At 44.7% G+C, this 23,192-nt stretch overlaps 2 protein-coding genes across 3 annotated transcripts; both read right to left on the reverse strand.

Moving 5' to 3' along the window:
• Positions 1–745: 745 nt before the first annotated feature.
• akap10 (A kinase (PRKA) anchor protein 10) lies at positions 746–18,055 on the reverse strand. 2 transcript variants are annotated; one of them, XM_080509433.1, is made up of 15 exons: positions 17,850–18,055; positions 14,911–14,958; positions 12,868–13,053; positions 9,401–9,880; positions 7,631–7,729; positions 7,431–7,515; positions 7,134–7,257; positions 6,769–6,905; positions 5,540–5,684; positions 5,006–5,173; positions 4,694–4,800; positions 4,222–4,304; positions 3,678–3,730; positions 3,499–3,591; positions 746–1,928 (listed from the first exon to the last, which is right to left on the reverse strand). In XM_080509433.1, exons 1-15 carry the CDS (start codon positions 17,869–17,871, stop codon positions 1,923–1,925), a joined length of 1,836 nt encoding a protein of 611 aa, XP_080365559.1. In that variant the 5' UTR covers positions 17,872–18,055; the 3' UTR covers positions 746–1,922. The 2 variants fall into 2 exon arrangements, with proteins under 2 accessions (XP_080365559.1, XP_080365558.1); XM_080509432.1 differs by having other exon boundaries at positions 4,694–4,803.
• A 1,142-nt stretch (positions 18,056–19,197) lies between these two features.
• cUnh11orf54 (chromosome Un C11orf54 homolog) lies at positions 19,198–22,225 on the reverse strand. Its single transcript, XM_080508243.1, has 8 exons — positions 22,081–22,225; positions 21,898–21,996; positions 21,247–21,320; positions 21,064–21,165; positions 20,124–20,300; positions 19,735–19,884; positions 19,514–19,630; positions 19,198–19,420 (listed from the first exon to the last, which is right to left on the reverse strand). Exons 1-8 carry the CDS (start codon positions 22,145–22,147, stop codon positions 19,247–19,249), a joined length of 960 nt encoding a protein of 319 aa, XP_080364369.1. The 5' UTR covers positions 22,148–22,225; the 3' UTR covers positions 19,198–19,246.
• Positions 22,226–23,192: the final 967 nt, after the last annotated feature.

Raw genomic sequence — 23,192 nt, forward strand, 5'->3', positions numbered from 1 at the left:
GGAAATCGTCCCGACACTTCTATTCTGAAGGAGACATCCTTCTCCTCCACAGTTTCTCACTTTCTCTTTCTGACAATCCCTGAAGGGCGTTTGTCTGCAGGTTCCTGTCCTGAAGCACTTTTCTCTCCAGATGTCGATCAAACTCCGAATGTGTTTTTGTGGCAGACATCCGTTTTTAAAAACGGTAATCACGCGTTAATGTTTCTGTTCGTTTAAAGACTTCAAATGTGCTAATTAATTGCTGTTGCTGTTTTCTAATTGTGAGGTTACCATAACAACGTTTTAACCAATCAGATCTCACGTGGTGTCTGATAGTTGAGGTGGGCGTCGCCTCTGCACGTGCAGTTTTACCTTCGTGATAATTAATGAGCTCTTGACGCTGGATTTTTACAGAAAATGACTATTTTTGACCCAGTTTTAGCAAAAAAGAGGAACACGTGTGTAATTCATCCTAAATGAAGACCTGACACAATGGAGCTGCTATATCCTCACAGAGGCCAACAACATAAGAATAAACCCTCCTTCCACTCAGATCTCCTCAAGCTGAGCTCTGCATTTACATTTTGTGGATTTGTTAACCAGTCATCATTGACTGAAACACTGGACACCATCACACCCTGCCTCCTCTGCTCCTTTCTTCAGGTTTACCCTCAACCAACATTGCCCCCACATGGTCAGAGGCCATAACAGCCCATTATTACCACAGTCTATTCTGATGAGAGAACAAAAGCAAACATGACAAGAAAAAAAGCAACATTTTATAATATATGTATTTAAATCAAACACATTTTTAAATATATTATAGATTAAGTACACGTACATGTCAGAAAACATTACAGGTACATAGTACCAAGAGTCTTTTCTGGTTTGTTTCCACATCTTGGTAAGGTTGGAAAGAAATTGGGGGAAAAAAAAAAAAAAAGTTTGATTTATTGAGCACACTTTCCAGTTGAATAGTCCATAATTTAAAAAAAAAAAAAAAATGTAGTCACCTTTTTTTGTTTTGTTTTTTTTCTTAAAAAGGACTAACATTAATGTACGGGGGTAAACCAGAAATCTACATATATATTTATAGATAGAACATTTAGGACATAGAGCTTGGAGTTTTTCCAACACAACTGGAGCACTTAAAAAGTTCATTATGGAGTATTTCTTCTACGCTTTGTCAAGGTGCCAGGGGTATTCAGACAGAAGGGCAAATAAGTCCCAGGACTTCGTGGGCTCTTCTTCTGCTTCATTGTCACATTTCCACGTAATCTACAGTACACGAGCGGCCGACGCGGGGCAGCGACTGACTTTAACCGCTCCGGGCAAACAGAGGGCGAGCGTATGCAAAAAAAACTGTACAACGCTCCGAAGCTGATAAGCTCTTAAGCTGACCCCTTTTCGAGAGAGAGTTCATGTAAAAACAAGGAATGGTTATAAAAGGTGTGGGGAGGCGTGCCACGGGGGGGGGAGGTCGCATCCTCCGAAGGTCCGAGATAAGACGGACGAAGCGGCGGCAGCCCGGAGCGACGTGCTGCTGCTGCTGTTTTTCTTTGTGCCGGCTTTCTTCTGGCGCCGTCCTGAACGCTTCCTTCCTCAGGAGTCACTTCCTTTCAGTCTGGCTGCTTCACTTTCGCCGCCTACACGTGTACCTTTATAGTGTTATGGGGCTGGGAGGTTGGAACGACGATGTACTTCAAGTTTTTCTAACAGCCCATGCGTGAACAATCATCCACCCGATCTCGCAGCCACACACACACGCGCGCGCACACACACACACACACAAACACTCACACGCGTGCAGACACATGGTGATAAAATGCCTTGTTCTTTCTCAGAGTAATGCAGTTGGGTGCAGTGTGAACCCTGTGTGCAGTTCGTCTCTGGCGCGGCCAGCGTCTGCAGGGAGTGGCGGCCGTTTGGTGCGTCGGTGGGGGTCATAACTGCAGACGGATGAGAAGAAGAAGAAGAAGTGTAAGACACTCGGAGACGTCGTCGCGATCAGTTTGAAATTTGTGCGAAGCGACTTCAGGGATTTGTTTCCAAACACAGTCTGCTTCTTACAAAATGTTTGCTTCAGTCATGCCAAAAGACTGGGATCAATGTAATATGAAATTCTGAGTTTAGATTGTTTAAAGCTCAAGTTGATTTAGTGGATGTGAAACAAAAAGCTCACGTCGTCCTCGAGATGTTTATTTGATTTGTAAGAAAATCAGCCAGTAAATTGAGTGATTGAGTAGTTACGGCAATACAACGCCGAGGATTAACAGACATTAGCGGATACATCAACCTCCGCAGTGACCTACAAGTCATTTTGCTGACTTTATTAAAAGGTTAACAGGGATTCTGCTGATCATGTGACGTTACTGACATTAGCCGAGGCTACATCAAATCCCACTGAACACCAAGCTCTCGCTCCTAAAGAATCGCAAAGACAAACACAGCAAAGGGCTTCTGGGTGAAGCTGCATGTTGCAAACAGCCAGCGTCACAGAGCAAAGCATCATGGGATTGATTCACTGGATGAATGGGATGATATTCTTGGTCCATAGAAATCAATCTGATCACTTTAATCGGGAACAATTTAATAAGAAAGGCAAAAAAAAACGAGGGATCCTGATGCATAGTTGTGTGTGTATTGTTCACTCAGTACATATGAGCCACATTTCCTTTATGTTCAGGTTTTAGTAAACACGCCTCTGCCTCCCAAAAGTGCAAAGAACTGAGGATACCATCTACAGATTTAACTTTACATACTAAATCATATTTTGTAATAACTTAACACATAAGTGATGCAGGAAACAAATAACAACTATTTCATCACATCACAGACACAGAGATGGAGGATGTTCACATTATTCTACATGAACTTTAACTTCAGTGGATTCTGGATTTGTCAAACTGGACTAACCCTTTTCTTCAGGGCATAAAAAAAACGCATTTTTGCAGAAGGAAACCGGGCCGGTAATCGTCAGTGTCTCCCGGCTCACTGATGGTTTCCACGCTGCCATCCGGAGACCATTGACATTGGTCACGATAATCGCAGAAAGACTCATTTTGAGAGAATGGGAGTTCTGCTCTCCTCGTCTTTTACAACAATGGGAGGACGATATGATGCCGGTCATTGGGCTGGAAAGAGTCCGATTTCAGAGGACGGGCTTCACAGAAAGGCTCTTTGCAGTCTGAGAGCAGTTTCAAGCATCTCTTAATGGGACCGAGATGAGATGAGAATGCTTCTATTCTCGGGCTCCCTGTCGGTGACCTGAACCGTGATATCCAACGCAGGGCTGCCAAACACGTGGCCCAAAACCAGACCAAAGAAACCCGTGTACCAATTAAAAATGTATGTGAAATTATTCATACAATTAGCAGAAATATTAACATTGCCAGGTTATAAATATTATGTTTGTTTTTTTTTAGCTTACATATTTTCTTGATCTTAAAATGGGATGCATCATCATTGGTTGTCTGACACATCGGCGTACGGCTACACCAGCTGGGTGAGGTCGCGTACCTTGGTGCTCTTGCCGGGACTGTCGTGGTTCGACTGATGGACGACGTCGTTAACGATCATCTTGGCGATCTGCCACGCCATCTCCTCCTGAGCCTTCATGGCAAGAAGAACGGCATCGAGAGTCATTGTTTTCAATTCCTCTACAGTCGAGGAAATGTGAATGTGGAGTTGCAGCTCACCTCGTCCGAGTTGCCTTGCACCCATTTCTTCATGGCTTGAGAAAACATGGAACCTGAACAGGAGGAGGAGCAGAGGAGACCATAAACCAGGCTGTAATACTGGAGGACAAACTGAATTTCTCGCAAAGATTTCACTTTAGTCCAGACACGATTGCGAGTTTATATGCAGGGATTTAGTGCCTCACTACAATTTATGATCTGTTATTATGTGAATCACATTTTATCAGCAGTCGACGCCGCTAAATTTAAGCAGACGTCTCCTGTCCTCCTCCCTCCATGCAGAAAATGCACTCCGAGCTCAAAAACAAATAAAGATTTGTGTATGTTGTTAAACCTAAAGGGTAGTGAAAGCTGTTTTGTTTTTTTTTCTTCCCCTCCACAAAGAGGAAGGTTTTTAAATATTTCAACGGACTCGAAGCAGGCAGATGAAGTTTATATTCACGGGCGCAGTGAAGATGTTTATCACTGCGAAGAGGAGAGAGACAAAAATACGACGTATTAAGGGAAAGGAGACGGGGGGAGGGGGGAGGGGGGGTTTGAATACCTTTGGATTTCTTCACATCCGGCTCTGGCTCGGCCTCCCTGATAAACTGGCCCATCTCGTTCACCTTCCCAAACGTCATCTTCCTACAAAGACACAGGATAAAAGTGAGGGAAGAGAGGACACTGCCATCGCTTCAATCAATCACTGTAAATTTTATTGGCGTTTTAAAAAAAAAAAAAAAAAAAAACAGATCTGGCAGAATGCAGCTTTGTCTTTCCAATAAGATCACGCGCTTGAATTATTTTGGTGCCGGGACTTTAAAGGCGAGCTCATAAAACTCTTTGAGGGAGTCAATAAAAACAAAGATGAAACGGTGAAATTCAAGTGGCTGTTGGGCGATCAGAGAAACATAAAAAGGAGAGGAGATATCACAAGGAATACCGTGGAAGGATAAATAAGGTACCAGAAGATCTGTAAAGCGAGACGCGCTACAGCGGGATCAACCTTCTTCTCACCGCGGGGGTTCACTCACCCTGCGTACGGCCGCTGGTACAGGGACTCGGGGTCCAGGCTGGCAACGTCCACCGTGATCGCCTCGTCAAAGTTCTTCAGGATCTTGATCGCGGCCCGTTTGGCGCTCTGCTATGGGAGACACTGAATGTCAAAAGAGTTCCTGGCGGCGTTTTCTGTTGTTTCTCTGAACGACAACAACGGGCCACGACCCTTTGAGTCGCCGTCATTGTTCCCGTAACGAGGCAGGACAGCTGTAAATGTCAGCAGACACAGAAACACCCCCCCCGGGGGGAGGAGGGAGGAGGGGGGGGGGGGGGGGGGGGGGGCTCACCTGAGTCTGGGAGCCCTCGCTGGCATTTGAACTTGTGCGGTCGTTGTCCGCGGGCCCGCCCTGACCCGCCGCGCTGACATTCATAAACTCATCGGCGCGCACTGAATTGATGAGGTCACTCAGGTATTTGTAGTAAAGGTTGCTGGACAGGAAGCCCGGCATGTAGACCTGCACAAGGGAAAATTGTTTTATTAAATTCAATTTAAAAAAAAAAAGGGGGGGGGGGGTTGAGATGCGTTAAAAAATAATGAGCTGCCTCCTTATGTTTGGCGCAGTTACAAAGTTACAAAGGCTCATTTCTGACCTTTATCTACCAGCTTTCTTTTCATTAAGTCAAGGCAGGAGCATTTGTCAGAGGTGTAATGGGCCGATTTGTCTGTGACTTATAACACAAAACCTTTAAGGGAGATCCTAATGACATCTGAAAGCAGCTCAGGCAGATTAATCCAAAATCCATTTAATTAAATCTTGAACAGAGCAATGCTACTTTCTACGGTTTTTTTTAGGGGTTCCTCGACCGAACAACGGCCTGACCTTCTCCATGGTGGTCCAGGCCTGTCTGAGTGGAGTGGTGAAACAGTCGGGGAGTGGCCCGCCCTCTCGGCAGATATTCGACTCGATTTCCATCCGAACGGAGTCGCCAAAGCCCAGAGGGTTGGTGGCCTGGAGTGAGAAATACCTGCAGTGGAAGCAGAGCGGGTTTGAGCTCCTGACCAATACCCAAAATGCAACGCGACGCAGACGGGGCTGTAATCTGAGAGTTGTAATCCCACTGTGATGTTTAACGGTCAGAAGAGATCGTCTGGCACAGAAACGTGTCTCCAGGTTTTCACATGAACAGCTTGCATTTAGCAACATCAATGTTATTAGATGAAGGTGATTACAGTCAATGCCACACGCGGTGACCGGTCAGAGGGATTTGAACCGGCAAACAATCATTCACAAGCCGACTTCTCTATCCAAACACCCTGGACCTTTCCTCGTGAAGCTGCTCTAGGTTAAGACTGCTGGGAGACCTACGCTGAGCTTTGAATCTCTCTCCATTGTCCTCTATCCTTTTCTCTCCTTCCGTCCCGTCACCACAACCGGAACAGCAGAAAGTCTCCACCCGAGTCGGGTTCTGCCGGTTTCTTCCTGTTAAGTGGGAGTTTTTCCTTTCCACCATCTCCTCTGCTTCCTCATATGGAATTGTTGGGTTATTCTCTGGAAAAGTGCCTTGAAACGACTGTGTTGCGTTTATCGCTGTTGAAATAAAATTGAACTGAACCAATAATCCACCGCTTTGGCTGCAAAGTCAACCCTCGTTGTTTTTTTTATTATTATCCAAAAGCATCTGTAAAGCTATAGGTGAAAAAAAACCAAAACAAACACTCAAGCATTATATAATGCATGAAATCGTAGCAGAAGCCAGCCGTGTGAGACTCCGGGGAGGCATTGTTTCATTGCAGCTTCTGGTTTACTTCTATTATGTACTTTAGCTTCCTCCCACAATCCAACAACAGGCTAATTAGATTAATTTTGAGGTCTGTCTCTCTGCATTTGATCAGTGATCAACTAGCAGTCTGTCCGGGGTGTATCCTTGACTCTCTCGTATAAGAAGGATGAAGCAGGTGCAGACCAACCAAGAAAGTACATATCAATCATGTTGTAAAGCTGGACGATGATCAACGACGGACTGAGTCGATCACCTTTTCCAGAATTCCTCATTCTGCGTGTTTTGTAAGAAGACGTGACACTCGCCAGGAGCAGACCAGAGGACCTACTTGTCGTAGAGGATCATTGCGTCGTTCTGCGCCTCCTGGCCGTCGTACTGGCCCTTCTTAGCTGCCAGCTGGTTCTGGAAGTTATCTGCCGCCAGCCAGAACTGCAGTACATTCATGGCCTCCTCCTTCTCCATGTACTGTGAGCGAGCAGAAGCAGAGGGTGGCGATCACTCAAATGTGTCTGAGCTGTGTTCTACATCCAGGCATCGCTCGGGTTTCACTGCGCGGCTTCCGAAGCCCAGATGAACGACAGAGAGGTGGGGGGGGGGGGGATTGTGTGCGAAAAGAAGCCACGGTGACAAGCGTGACAATGTGTAACGAGCAGCCATAGATAAAGTGCACCGCGGAGAGCAGGGCCGGCTCACCTCCGAGAAGTAGAAGAGCGCCGACTCGCAGAACAAGATGTCAGCCAGGAAGACGGAGCCACTCGTCAACACTTCAATCTGGTATTTACAGAAGTGGTGGCTCCGCAGGAATTCAGTAAAGTGCCTGGAAATCAAGACAAGCGCGTCGCAGGTGAGAAAAGCCTCTGCTGCGGATGTCGAAGGCAGTGGAAGAAATGACAAACGGAGCGGCCTGGCTTTCAATGCGTGTGTCAAAACAGCTTTGTCACGGAAACAACAACTTCTTCGCCCCGGGAGCGAGCAGACGGGGAAACTCACTGTTGCTCCAGGACGGAGAAAGCTACGGACTGTGCAATGACGAAGCAGTTTGGGTCCACCATACCGTCCTCGCCACAGATCTTAGCTGCAGAGAAAAGAATGAAAAAAATAAATTCTTCATGCATCGATACGACAGCAAGAAACGATGTTTTGAAATTGTGAACGGGGAGCAACTTGTGCAGCATTCCTAGAAAACTCACCGATGATGTCGTTCCTGATCGGCTCCGTGATGGGGATGGGCTTCACTGCGTCTGGGGAGATGTACTTCGTGAAGATGGTAACAGCGTCCTTTTCTATACCTGCAAAGTGAAGGTGGCAGGTTGTTCAGGAAAGATGTTTCCGTCGCAAAACGTACTAAATACCTGTCAGAATTAGGAAGTAGCTTGTGGCCTTCCTCCTCATCTGCACCGCCCATTTCTTCTCTCTCTCTCTTTTTTTTTTTATTTGTTGACAACAAAAATACAGAGTTCCCCGTCGGTGTTCCATTTCCTCCTGTTCTTGTCAAATTTAAGACCCTTGGGCATTAACACCCATGTCAACCTTTCACTTGAATAAATATCCTGGATGGAAAACAACCACTGCGCCTTATTTGGCGTTTCCACTTTGTACCAGTTCCTGGTTGGAGCCTTTTTACTGGCAATAAGTAAAATTTTAACAAATCTTGTTTGTAGCAGCATGAACAACACAGCCATTCGGTATATCAGGAGCCAATATATTATTAATAGTTGTATTTAAAGGTTTTCATTTCCAACAGCACCAAAAAGCACGGTTGTTGGGTTTTTAGTTGTCTGCTCTTAATCTGAGGCGTTATGAAGAACGTTACTCATAATTTGAAACACTGGCTGAACTTGTAACTCTCCACTTTGCCTTTGTTTATTTTAGGCACTAATGTGATTATATTTGTGGCAATCTGAGGTTAAATTTGAACTACAAGTAGCAAAACTGAAGGACAATGGCCGCATGTCAAGTAACACAAAAGACATTGCAAATGCGGTCATTTCAATGTTAATATATTTCACGTCGATGGGTCGTATTTCACTTCATTCAATACACGTTACGTCAAACCTGGCGGCAACGGGCGACAAAGGCAGTTTGACAGTGAGAGAACTATGTGGTGGCGTCATGTTTGAGGAAAAATCACACAAAATGTTCACGGCATCTAAAATCAAAACACTTTTATAGTAATGCTAAAAGGTATGATTGCATATTTAGGTACTCATATCACTACTCTGGATTGTAAAGTGCTCAAATGCCGGTATCTCCGATAAAATGAAGCTTCTATTGTGTCTAAAAGACTTGATCCAGTGAAGTAAATTGACCTTGGCTGCATTGAACGTGTTTGCAATGTGGATATCACTACATTTTATTACCGTCTCCGTTTGCGAGTCAAACTCAATAACAAGAGTCTCACAATTAATTTAGTCCAGCCCTCAATTTTCCTGACTAATAAACAACTTTCTGCAAAGAAACATGATGGATTACTGATGACTAAGCATACAAGTAAATAAAAGGAGCTGAGGGCACCAAGGGAAAAGATTGAGGGCTGGGTTCACTGGAGAATGTGTGCAGAGATTTGAAAAGGAGAAACGGTCATAAAGAGAGTGAGATGTGACGGGAATATGGCCGTGAAGCTGCTATTAATGCGTCTCTTCACGCAGAGCTGATGTTATGTTTGCCAAATCTGTTTTCCCTGCACCGCGCGACCTTTGCTTTTTCTAACGCGGCACATTTCCACCCTCAGCCGAGCACAAAGGCTTTTCGCAGTAATTTCTCCACTACTGCACTGGGGGGGGGGGGGGTGGTGGGTGGGTTTTGTATGCGCTAATTAAAAACGTGTCAATTAAGGCCGAGGCCAGACTATTAGAATTATCTTTCATTTAAGTATCATTGATGGGAGTGAAAATTCACTTGGTCCGGGTAATAAATCAGCGGATCGGGATGTGGAAACCAGCGGTTGGACGGCGACTTACTTTTCATGAGTTTGTCCGAGAGCTCGCGCAGCGTGTTGTTGGACTGCGCCTTGAAGGGCGTCCCCGTCCTGGGGGACGCCTGCCTGCTGGGGGTCTCCGCTCGCGGCGTGCCGGGTCTCAGGCCTGCCTCGGTGCCGGCGGAGTCCCGCCTCTCCGACCACGACGACGACGCGTCACCGCCGTGCCGGGCCAGGGCGTCGGAAACGTTCCGGGCGAGCTCCGAGCCGTCCGGGGAGGCGGGCACCGGCTCGGCCAGGGAGCTGTGTTTCACCGAGTTGAGGCTGTGCGCCCGCACGCGCGACCAGCTGTTGGAGCGGAAGCTCTCCGCCTCCAGCCAGAAGCGGACCAGGTGGTCAGCGCCGCGTCGCTCCGTGAAGTGCATGTAGTGAGGCATCGCCACGTTGTCCCGGAGGACCTGGTCCACTGTCTTGGACAGCCGGGAGCGGGTCTCCTGGGGCTGATAGTTCACGCTGGAGTGGCCTGAAACGGCGAGCACACAGGGTGCAACCGTTAGTCAATCAAAATGGCAACAAACGACTCGGCTTTATGAGATATTTTGTGGATCTGCTCGGTCCCTCTGTCACAGGGATTCTATTCAAGACGACACGGGCGTCAAAAGGCCATATGTGGCCCTTTAGCTGTGCTTGACCGGCGCTCAGAGGGTCACTGGAAATCCACAATCAAATTTTTTATTATCGGCTTTATTATATCCAAAATGGTCACATTTTTCACTTTACTGGCCATTATTACACCTTGACGAGCAGAGCAAGCAACTGTTCGTCACACAAAATTGGTGTTTCGCAGTGTGTTTTTTTCTTATTCTAATGCTACATTACGAGCTTCCGCTGCTGCATCCCTGACCTCTGGACTCAGGTTGGTTCTCTATGTTTTTGCCCTCTACTATTCATAAAACAGTAAATAACTAACTAAATTCAATCTTTTACTTTCTGTTTAGTCACCCCACAGACCACAAAAGTTCATCTGGCAGGATGTTTGGCCATTTCAAAAGGGGTATATATAATTCTTAATATGCTGTACAATCCTGCATTGTCACTTTGCTATTTTATACAACTCACGTCAATGTAAATTCAGTATAAAAAGAAATATGTTGTTATTGTACAAGTAAAAAAACAAAACAAAAACATTTGCATCTCATGTGTTAAATGCATATTTATGGGCTGATAACAGCGGTTAGCTGCTCACATAAAAACCACCTGTCGGCACACATTAGACTCTGAAATCCTTCATTCTAGTAACAGCCTAAGCACTGCACTCTTGTTTTATTTCGAGCGCTCACCCTTCACACCAGGGCTAAACTGTGGTTTATTGATGAGCTGCAACAAGAAATAGAATAAAAAGTGGATTTTCTGAGCGCGGCGCTCAACATTTGGTTCAGGCTGAACGGCGGCGTGAGCTGAATCTAAACTGCTGGTTATTTGTTTTGACGAATTTTCCAGCTCAACCTCTCCCTCTCTCTCCCTCTCTCTCCCTCTCTCTCCCTCTCTCTCTCTCTCTCTCTCTGGCGGTCTGTCTGGAGGTGGCCTTAGACTATGCAATTTCACAGATGATTTAACCCAGACAAACATTTCGCAGCCGCATGTCAAAATCATCTGTGTCCTGTCCGTGCCGTCAGTCATGCATGTATGAAGTGGTCAGCAGTGACTCTGGCATCTAACAGCAACCTTTGACAGTCCAATCAAAACAGACTCCCACCTCACACAAAAAAAAAAAAAAAAAAAAACCCCAACAAAAACAGAGATTTCAGATGGGACACCCGCGTTATTTGACTTCACCGGGTCTCAAATAGAGACCAGTTTGTTTGGGCACCACCCTCCATCCTGCGGGAAAAGCAACCGCAAACACAGAAAACTAAATAAGAGAGGGAGCGTGCTCATTGACTGCAAACCCGGCTGCTGCTGCTGCTGCTGCTGGATTATGAATCCAGAGCACATCGGCAGTGCACGGAGAGACGCGTGGGCTCAGTATTTGTGCTGTTGCGGTTGCTCTTTGAAAACAAGACGACGCCTGGAGAGGTGTCGCGGAGAGCAAGGTGCTTTTCAGTCGAGCTCTTCAGATACGTGGAGATCACACAGCCGAAAACGGTCCGAGATCACAACGACACCGGCAGCATCTGACTCATTATCAAAGTCTATCATTTGCATATCTTCTTTCTTTTCTTTTCACAGGGAGACAGATTCTGTTCCAGTGGCCCCTGAGTTACCTTTCATACTCTCACAATCCCAGCTGAAGCAGAGAGGGGGAGGTCGCCACCTCCAGGCCACAATTATAGAGGCACTACAACCCACTGTGTGCAATGCCCTAAAACTCAAGTAAGAACAGAGAAATCGTACAAACCACTGAGGAAAAAGCCCAAAAGCCAGAATAAAAACTACAAATGTCCTGCTGCTAAGATTTGATTTCTCAATATACCAAGAACCGAATCCCACATCCAATCGACATATCTCAGAACAAGTGAAATTTGTCATGGGAAAAAAGTGTCAAATGTGTGTGAAAAATACGCACAAGGACGGCCGAGAACAGAAGACAAAAACAAGTGTGTGGTTCAAGAATGACACCACGCAGACAACACATAGTAGTGTCAGACAAATTGACAAACTGAGCCGAGGACTGGAAGAACAGGCAGCGCCGCATTGTGGAAGTCTCCCTGTCGACTCAAACTATTAATACAGACTGAGAGGTTGTGTATTGTTTACAAGAAATGGAGGGAATTAAAAACAATATGTGTGGATGTGTGTGTGTGGGAGGGGGGGGTGAGGTGGGGCTCATCCTCCCACACTTAACCTTCCTTTTGTCGAAGCGGCAGCGCAGGAATGAGTGGAGCTCGTTTATATCCGTTCACATCCTGAAGCTGGAGCTGCACCACAGGTTCCTCCACCTCCGCCTCCGCCTGACTCACCTCTGCTATTCTCTGGACTAACTGCTCATGCGGCTCACGTCACTGCCGTGAGTCGACACGCCAGCCGGGAACGCTCGTTATCGCGCCGTCCGCCGATCACAGCCAACCCAATATCGCTGCAGAGCACTTCCCCATTTAAACCAAAAGGGGGGGGGGGGGGGGGAATAACGGTGAATACGTCGTCTGGCGACCCGTCAAGACTCGTGGGATGTTTGGGTGCTCGTTCACATTTATGAAAGAAGTCAGTCGATCGCCTTCGCTGAGATTAGTGAAGAGGTGAAGACTGCAGGAAGTTTGATCCATTTTACTGGCGCAAAAGTGAAGCGAAGCTGATTATTAGCCGTTTTATTAAATCTACTATACATTTTGGTTTATGAATTACTTTTTGGCAGAAGAGATTAAATAATCTCATTTGCATGGTTGCTTAAGTTATCATTTAAATCTGCCGATCATCAGACAGCGGTGTGAACAGTCCACGTCAGGCCTTCAACTTCCTGGCCTCAGGTTCTGCTTGTGGTCCAAAGAGCCAGGTTCTCCAGCCGGATCTTACCCAGATCTCCAAAGTGCGCCGCCTCCATGTGACTGGGCTGTTTCTTGAGGATGGCGGTGCGGCCGCGGGCGAAGGAGTCCATGTTGGCGGAGATGGCGTTGATGGCCACGTGGCTGGGCCCGGCGGCCTCCTGGATGGCATCGTGGTTCCGCTGACCCAGCGACGGCGAGTGCGGGCTGAGCGGCGCTGTGATAAGGAGGGCGGAAGAAAAACCAAAAAAACAATTCGGGTTAAAAAGTTAGCATCCACAAAGTGGAGGGCGGTCTGAACGTATGACATCGGCGTGACTCGGTAGGCATGAAGAGCTCTATTTATCCGGGGCCGTTCTTCAACCAGCCCCCGGACGGCGTGCCGAGGCCTCGGGGTGCGACAGAAGACAAACTTGTCATTGTGTGGACTGCGTGTCGCTCCAGTAGCTGGAGGTGCTAGTTTCAGTCCCTGAGACAACAAAACCAAGGAGCGCTTAAACACGGAGAGCGCAAACATCACACCCGCCGCCTCAATCACTTCCTTCAGGAAGGCTAAATCAGGGATTCCGCTGTGTGCACTTCGAAACGGAGCGATTTTAAAGAGACTGACGCGGATCTATTAGCAGCCGACGGTAAATTAGCACTTCATTTGCACTTAAGGAGAAAGTTATTCTCCGGGAAGCTTGAAATGTTGCACCAATGTGTTTCCACAGCAGCATGGGGAAAAAAAACAACAGCAAACAAATCTATTTCTACGAAGAGGGCATTTCACATTTTAACTTGTGGCGACCAGCAAAGATGGAAAAACTCGAGGTAGTGATCCAAAATCACATAAGACTAAGTAAAATCCAGTGTTTTATGAAGTAAAGGGAAAAAAAACTATTTGTTCCTGGATGTGTTTTTGGGATTAATAAATGTTTTGTGGCCGTACAGCAGACAAGAAAAACATATAAAACCTTTAAAAAAAAATCAATTCAAGGCTCTTTAATAGCAGCTCAGACCTTCTTTAATGAGAGCGGATTTATTGATTGATTAAGACTATTTAAGACGCTCTGATCTGCTGCATCGCAGGTCTCAGATCCTCTATTTCACGTCTCAGAGAGCGGCTGCACGAAGCTCCGACGGCTCAGTATTCAGGCGGCTCTGAAGAAAAACCCATTAAAAATCGAGAAATTCATAAAGTCAGTCTCTCCGGAAAGCACGAGTGCAAAGCTTTGGCATGGAAAAAAAAAAACCCTGCTCTTTCCAGACATAATGTGCACTTTCAAGGATAAACAAGACATTCATTCATTCAAAAGACGTCCAGTGACCATCAGTCACTTCTTAGCCGTACTCAAAAAGTGTTCAAATGTAGATTAAATGTGCGAGATAGATGAAACGATTGAAACACAATTGTGTATTTGTATACAATCAAATACTTAAATGAGAAAAATCTAAGACAATCATTTGCTTATCACTGAAAGATGCTTTTAAATGCGTAAAACAATTCCCAGTGGACGTCTGTAAAAATGTTTTTCCAGTCTGTTTATGTGTTTTACAGTACTGAACCGACTATCCTCCAGTTTTATATGCTTGAGATGTAAAGTTTTGTTTTGTTTAATAAGTGCCCCAAAAAAAACCCAATGAGACGAACTGCATGTTTGAATTTTCATTTTCTGACTGTCATTACCATATTTAGTTATGACAGGTTCTTTTTTTTTTTAAGTTATGAGATTTGGTCACTTGTCCAATAAAAAATAAATAAATAAATAAATATGTTGCCATTAAACTTCATAGCCTTACATCCAAGACAATTATAAGAAAATTGAACTAATAAACTGTTATATCACAATAAAATGTGACACTGATCTCGTTGCCCCTCCCTGTGATGGAGGCTTATATGGATGGAGATTAAATTACCCCTTCATAATCTAATCCGTCCATCTTTTTTTTCTGTCGTCATTAAAAAGAAACGCCGACTGCGACAGAAAACTTTCTGTTAAAGAAACCAAATGATTAAAAATAAAGAAAAAGAAAACCCATAAATATTCTCACATTCCTTTAGCGCAGCTCATGTTTGGTGGGATGAACTCACCTCTGATGGCTTTAGCATCCGTCACTCTCTCGGGTTCTTTGCTTTTGGCTGTGGGGGAGAAAGACGAGAGCGAAGATGTAACTCGAGGTTTGGTACGACATGTAAACACAAAGCGAGCGAACGCACACCGACATGTGAGATTCGCGGAGTCGCCGCTGTCACTGGAAGGACGGGGAAATAAGACACGTCTGTATTGACGACAGAACCGCTAATCAAGACTCTCAAGCAGCCAACCAGACAAATATTTACATTATATTTACAGTTAATGACCGAAGTGGAGGTAAACACAGGGATCGTGAAAGGCGTCTCTGTCTCGTTCATCCGAGAGCTTCGGCACAGGACGTCCTTTCTCGGACTCGTGACCTTGCGCCATCAGATATGTTTTTTTTTCCTCCCGGGCAAATGGAGTCCAGCGGGTTAAATGACGCGCTCAAAGGCACAACATATGCGAGCAACTTTCATATTGAAAATTTAATTCATACAGTGCAGTGGAAGACATGCTCAGAATGATTTGTGGCTTCAGATCGTGCCGAGTATCAATTTCAGGAGACGACATTGAGAACAAAAAAAAAATTTTAAATGGGTGGGAGAGGACGATGTGCCAGAAGTTGGACGAGAGCTGATCGCTAAAGCTTGGCAACCTTCGTCTCAGGAGCCACACGTGGCCCTTCAGCCGCTTCTTCCGGAAACATCCGGAAAGTTTTTGCTATTTTATTTTATTTGTATTGCACACATGTTCTTAAAAATGGTCTGATGAGCCCCAGCTAAATAAAGTAAAACAGTCAGGACAGCTGGAATAGGTTAAAAAACTAATCATTACCCATTGACTAAAATAACACAGGAAGAATTGTTCAACTAAAATGATTCAAACTGCTAGTATAGGTTGGTTTTTTTTTTCAGGGAAAAGAAAACAGGAAAATAAAGGAAATGATAAAGAAACATTTTAAATTCAGGAAACATTAATTAAAATGATGCAAAAAGAAAAAAAGGAAATAAGAAAATAAAAATGCCTGTAAAGGAAAATCTGCTCGAACATTAGGAAAAGCTGAAGAGCTAAATATGGTAAAATAACTTGGATGCAGAAAACAGCTAAAGCTGAAAAATGTATTTATAAAAGGTAAAATCTCTACAAATGGCTTCAAAAGTGAAAGTATATTAGAATTGCAGCTATGACACTTCATGAAAGACACTTGGAAATGACTTATCTCCCTTCATTTCAGATAATTAACATGTTTTGCAGCTCAAGACAAATTCTACTTAGCGGAAAACCATGAAAACCGATCTTATGGTCATGAAGATTACAGACCCCCCCCCCAGTTAGACTGACCAGCGTTTGGTACATATTACAATAAAACTGAGAAGAAGAAGAAGAAAAAGCATAAAACTGAGTGGATGATTTATAATTTGTTCGTCTTTGTTCAGTTCAACCCTCCTCTTAAGGGGAACTCTTGTCAGTTCTTACACAAGCAGCTTCACAAGTGGAGATTCTTTTAACATTTCCTCATTCTGCAGAACTGCAGTGTCAGCAGCTGTGACCACCAAATACAAAGGGGGGGGGGGGGGGGGCACACTCTGATTTGACTCTTGAAGATGAGCGACAGCTTCCCAGCAAAGTCGCTTGCACTGATTTCCTGAGGAAACGCAGGACGGGTTGGCTCTGTTTGCACAATCGGTGTGTCACACGATTGTGTGTGTTAGAAGTGAGGCTCATAGAGACGGCGTCCAAATTCATAGAATTTAAACAAATCTGCAAAGCCGTGATAATCAAGTGGGTGAGGAATATCTTCTCCAGAGGAATGTGATGAGGCCCGTTACAATGACACACATCCTATGGTTGTTGGTAATCGCCGCTGTAATCATCATAACTCTGAACCTAAAGTGATGTAACGGTCATCCCGTCATAAAAAAAAATTATAACCCGGATCATGGTGGAGGATTCTGATAATAAACATTATACTCTCACTACGAAGCGAAATATCAGTTAGAAAACAAACACTTGCTTCATTCTCATTCATTTCCTATAGTTTAAATGATTACGAAGTTCACCTATTGTTCAGGATAATCATGTGAAATTATGCTCAATAAGGTCAAATCATTTCATGCCACACATGTTAATTATTCCCACCGATTCTGCTGTACAGAAAGCACAGATAAGCAACTCCAAGGAGGATATGTGTCCTTGAAAAGTCAGTCAAAACAAAACGACCAAGCAGTTTTCTTTCGTGAATGCAGCTATTTATTCTCCTCGGTTTATAAATGCTCCTCTGTGCCCTGTAGACATTAAACAACTCACAATAACAGTGTCCCATCACCCTTCATTGTATATTTAATATAAAATCTCACCAGCTTTGGCTGATTTGCTTGAACAAAGATTTGTTTTCTACTGGGTGGCATCAATGTGTGTGTGTGTAGTTTTATGAATTGCAGTTGTAAAACAGGTGAATTTGGGGTGAAAGGGTGAAGCATCAGGTTTGTAATGACTGTTTTTGTGTGTCTTTACAACGTTTCCACGCACGTTGGACCGGCTAACCGGCTCCTCTGGTGTTTCACTGTTGCACAGTGTCGGTGTGACGCAGGGGCAACCCTGCTGTGCTGTGCACGTTATAAACTTGGTCATATATATTATTAAAAGAATTAATAAATTAAAATAAAAACTGGTGCAGAGAGAAAGAGAGAGAGAGAGATTGGGAGCATAGCTGCCGGGTTAGCATCAGATAAGACCGAGGAGTGGACTGAGAGGCCACCGCTAAAGCTAGCCGTCTTCCCACAGCGAGCAGGCGGCCACACACGCCCCGCACACCCCGGCCCTCTGCTCCGGTCCTTTAGAAGGTGTATTTCTCCCCCCGACTCGCCTGCCCCGGCCGGGTGCTGGGAGCTTGGTGGGGGGTAGGAGAGACGCCGGGGACCCCGCAGCCCTCAGCGGGCTCCTCTTTCCTCACCTTTCCTCTTGAAGAACGACATGACGGCTCGCTCTCTCTGGACGTTTCCTCGGCTCACTGACACCGTCCCGCGGACCCGCTGCTCCCGTCATTCAACTGCATCTGTCCCGCACACTGCCGAGCCGGAGACGGGTTATCAACGCAGCGGCCGGCGAGAGCCGTCAAATCCCGATTTTCCCCAAATCCAGACCCCGCTCCGCGGCCATGTTGTCAATAAACGTCTCACTTCCGGGCCAGTGCGGCAGCAGCATTGTGGGAAATGGTGCGATTGCCGGCTCCGGCCAGCAGAGGACGCTGTTTGAACTGGGACATGATGTGATACCGGCTCCGGCCAGCAGGCAGCGCTGCTTCAGCAAGGCACGTTTATTTCTCTGGCACCATTCATTGCAGAGCATCTGACAAGTGCTTTACAAAGAAATGAAGGAAATACGTTAAAGCAAGGCAATTAAGAAGGACATAGACGGAGAATAAATCAAATAAAAACTTATAGATTAAGGTAATAAATTAAGTAAATTATATTGTTTTAAATCTTGAGCATTGAATAGTCTTCAAAGGAGTGTGCCTGTTTCTTAAGAGTGAAGAAACAGCAGAGTAGTCTGCCCTTCTGTGTTGGGCCATACATTTTTTCAGTGGTTGTTTGATTTCAACATTATTATGATTATTGCACAGTTGGCTGTTCTGTGTTGTCGTTTACTCGGTGCGGTGGGTGTGGTTTCTGTCTGACTGTGTTACTGGGCTTGAAAGATGCCATGATGTAATGTTTGATGAAGATCTGTCTCAGGTGACACATAAGGAATTACATTTCATTTCTCTTCCCTTCCCTTCCCCAGCTGCATGATGGTGCAGTGGTTAGTGATCTCAACTCACGGGGAGAAGATCCTGGGTTTAAATCCAAATTATACCAACAGTGTGTTGAATAGTCATTCTCTTGTCAGATAATAAAAAACTAATGATTGCTCTGCACTAATTTTCTAAATTTTTTTTAGCTTTTGTTTTTGTTTTTTTAAACTTGGAATTTGTCATTTATGGCCATCTGTGGGCAGTTAACTTGATATGATGACCCAGACAGCATCTCAACTTGTACTTGTAGACTTGCAGTCTCTTCTGAGGGACACGGTATATTTTATTCACCTGCTCTTACTGCATCCTGAAATAGACGTCACATCAATTTAGCCTCTTGTTGTCTTATGAGACCTCATAAACAGGTGTGAGAGCAGTTCATGTAGTATTCAAATATTCAAATGGTTGAAAGTCCTAAAATAGATTTTTTTTTTCCCCCCCACAGGAAACATACAAACAAACTAATGACCCAAATTCATTCAGTGATATTTATTTGTTGCGTCATGTTTCTGTGACTCAAGGCAGACGACGACTCAAACGACTCCGATCGATCCGCTTCAGTCTCGTCCAACTTTGTGGGTGTCTTTGGGCCTGTCGATGCGGTACACGTGTTCTGCGGGCACGAAGTATCCCAGGTACTCCACGCTGTCCGGTGTGGTGTCGATGTAGTAGTGGCCGCCTTCGCCGTGGCGGCTGAAGCAGTGCGTGTGCTCCACCCGCAGGTCCAGGCCCTTGGATACATGGCAGCCACACACACACACATATACGTTAGAGAGGTGACGGATTCACAAACAGCCACACTGAGACCGGGACGCTTCACTCACAGGGTCTCGGGACACGAGGACGGACTGGCAGATGAGCGGCGCGCTGACCTCGAAGTGCTTGAGCCAGTTGTTGACGTCGTCGTCGGTGTTGAGGGGGCAGGCGGAGAACTCTCTGGGCTGGAGTCAACCCATAGCATAGAGATAGAATCAAGACCGGGCGGGGGGGGGGGGGGGGGGTGTAACGGTCGTTCACGTCTGGATTAATCAATTCCGCCGTTTACCATGATGTGGATTTTAGCTTTCCCTGTCTGGATGATGAAGGTGCCTCCCAGAGCCACGCTCTCCTCCGGGTATCGAGCTTCCAGGGCGGTCCTCAGGGCCGTCACCAGGCTCTTGCTCCCGGTTCTCTTCTTGGCCCGCACCTCGATCACCTGACGATCAAGACGACAGCCGAGCCTCTTCGTTAATAATTCCTCCTTAAAAATCTGTCGGATGCTCACATTTGGTGGGATTAAAGTTCACTCGACGTTATTAACTCCAAGAGAATTGGGTTTTGAGTTAATATATAAGCTGATGTCTTGCCAACAAGTCAAAGCAACGGTGACAATGCAAGTTTGAAGGAACCTCCGCGAGGAAGGAAAAGTAAGGTCAGATGTGAACGATCGCTTACCTTTCCCGGCTTCCCCTCACAAGCGTACAGGTTCGCCAGCAGGGCGAAGTTGCAGTCGGAGAATCTGTCGCTGTACTTCTCCTGCAGACACCGACCGTCGGCGGGGTTGACGGAGGAGAAGTAGCTGCCGTTCACCGCAGGTCGTCCCTCCTTCTCAGTCAGGACCAGAGGCATCAGCTGCAGACCAGACAAATCAGGCCCACTTAAAATCCGCTGCTGCGTATTTAACGTTTCAGAGGTTAGAACAGTCCCACATTGTGGTGATACCTCCACCGTGCTTTACAGAGTGTCGGCTGGATTTTCTTTACGAGATTCGGAAAAAAAAACAAAAAACTGATGCAAAGTACTTTTGAAAAGCTCAACGGTGCATTTATTTGTCTGTAGAACGTCAACAATGTACAGAAGTTTCCATGTGATGCGTCTCCAACACACTTTACAAACAACGAAATGTGTTTTACAGGCTGAAAGCAACAGAAATGGATTTCACATGAAGATATTTCTGGATGTTTCACACTCAAATAAATTGAATTAAATGTCCATGTGGTAATTGACAATGCTGAAATGGTGTTTTGTTTTTTTCTCGTCATGTGCCCTCTTAAGCTTCTTAATTTTATTGAATAACTGACAAAGTGGAAAAGAATCATGTTGATGACAACAATCTAACCAGCAGGACATGAACAACCCATTATTATTGCTGAATGTTGGAAATGAAGGGAGTCAGACGTAATGTGTTTATGAAAAACAAAACAAAAAACAACTAAACATTTACCCTATAATTAGACTTTTATGTGAAATTGTTTTTAAACTGCAGTAGTGTCTTTGAAGCCAAGACTAAGGAATGACTTGCAGACCTGTATGACTCGTAAATAAATCAGCTTTAGATTATTTTTATGTTGTATTTTTAAGATCAGACAAAGTTGTAGTTATCTCCATAGCCCACCTCCGCATTCATGCCGGTGATTCTGGACGGAGCAGCTCCTGCACCGATGATAAAAGCCCCCGGCAGCTCCAGCTCCTTCGATATCTTATTCATGTCGTACTCCTTGGAGAGAGGAGAACAAATAAAGTGCCATTTTTTAAAGTAATTTTCTCATCGCTTTTCCCACAATATCTCCAACGTTACCTTGTCCTTATGCACCAAAGGAACCAGGTAAGGAACGCCACCAACATCAGTGATGCGAGGACTTCCACACAAGCCTGCAGAAGGTGGAAGACGAAACAAATGAGGCTGCAAGACTGGAATATTTAATGCTTGACCCTGGTCTCATCCAGCTTAATTAAACTTCTGATGCAGGTTTAACGCTTAAGCCTTTTTTTTTAATGGCACATTTTGGATGTGTGAAATATTTTAGCATATTTTTTAAGCATTTTTTCAAATCCACTTTATCTAACCAACTTTATTCATCCTCTATCAGTGTATTTTGCAATCTCTTTTCCTCTTATGGCAAACATGTACACACAATAGGCAAGTGTCAATACTTTCTTTTGTTCATGAATCCTTTCAACATCTTCAATCATTGAACAACATTGAACAATTAATTATTTTTTTTTACAATTTTAGCTTTTCGACATTTTCGACATGTAGCTTTCGTAGTGATTGGGCATGTCAAAGAACAATTATTGGCAATACTTTTATTGCACAGGCACACAATTGTAATTAAACTATCATGCATTATTATTTCTAAGCTTTATTTTTAATCCCTAAAAAAAAAGCTGCATATTCGTGCTTCCCAAAGGATTCTGCATCTGGACGTGCAGACCGACAGCCTCTTACCTTTAGCAGGGAACTGGAAGGGCTCCTGGGTGAGATCCGGGCAATCCACAACACTCACCTGAACTTCTGCAAAGTTGCTCTCCAGGCCAACTTGCAGCGCTGCAGACAAACACTTGTGATCAGTGTGTGATTTCATAACAACACGGGGCTGCGATCACACACAGGAGCCCTGGTCCTCCTCACCCCCTCGCAGCTCCTCGAGCTCCGGCGCGTGCAGCTGAACCTTTTCAGTCCCACCGATTCCTGCCATGACTTCTGGAGGAGCTGGAAGTGGTTCGTGTGGCTGTAGGCAGCGCGCGAGACGAGAAGACAGACGACTGGAGAGCTGAGACAGCGATGGTTAAAGTCCGAACAAAGACTAAACCGTGACAAGATGAACACCCCAAAGGATGCGTCTCCTCGCCAGCACGAGGAAAGAGAAGTTCACATTGATTGAATATATTTATAACCAATTTCAGGGAGGATAAGGATTCTGAAAATATGCAACTAAAGTTCCCTAACCTGTCCTCAATCACAAGTAAAAAATACAGTTGTTAAAAATCCATTAAAGTCTAAAACAAATAATATTTCTCAGAATCACAATACGGTAAATGAAATAAACAAATCAAAACATTTGAGCAGGAATATTCTCTTACAAAGCAATTCGCAAATCAAACATAATCTGTGGACTTTTTAAAATCAGAAAAAAATAAATGACGTGATATAAATTACAATTGAGTTTTAAAAAATGACATAAACTACAAGTATTCAAAAGCATTACTTGAAAACTTGAGTGTGGGTATTTAAAACTAATTATTTTCACTCTTACAAATTCTACAATTGTATTATTTATTTAAAAAAAAAGTTGTGGTTTCACTAGAGTAAAAAGTCAAAAAGAGATTAAAAAAAATTAGATCAGCTTGTATATCACAGCGATTATGTAGATTGTGGTACACCTTAAAAAAAGAAAATATCAATCTTGTCAAAATAATCCAAAAATGCGTAGAGTGAAAAGCGCAAACGTATTCAGACCGGAAGTACGAAGTCGGAACGCTCTTGTTATGTTGTTACTCTTTGGTGATTGGTCAGCTGCTCTGTCGTCACAGTACACACACTTCCTGGTAGGAACCCATGTGCGTTGGGTTTCCGGTTGTCAGTGTTTGTTGACTTTATTCCGTTATTACGCGATGCTCTGCAAATAAGAGGCCAACATGCTAAACTCTGTGTGTGTGTTTTTTCTAATCCGGGACATTTAAAGAGAAGTCTGTGTGTTTCCAAGAGTTACGCGATGAGAAAACGCGTCTACGGAAACGTAA

The sequence above is a fragment of the Blennius ocellaris genome, assembly GCF_963422515.1.
Source record: "Blennius ocellaris genome assembly, chromosome: 14".
NCBI lineage: Eukaryota > Metazoa > Chordata > Actinopteri > Blenniiformes > Blenniidae > Blennius > Blennius ocellaris.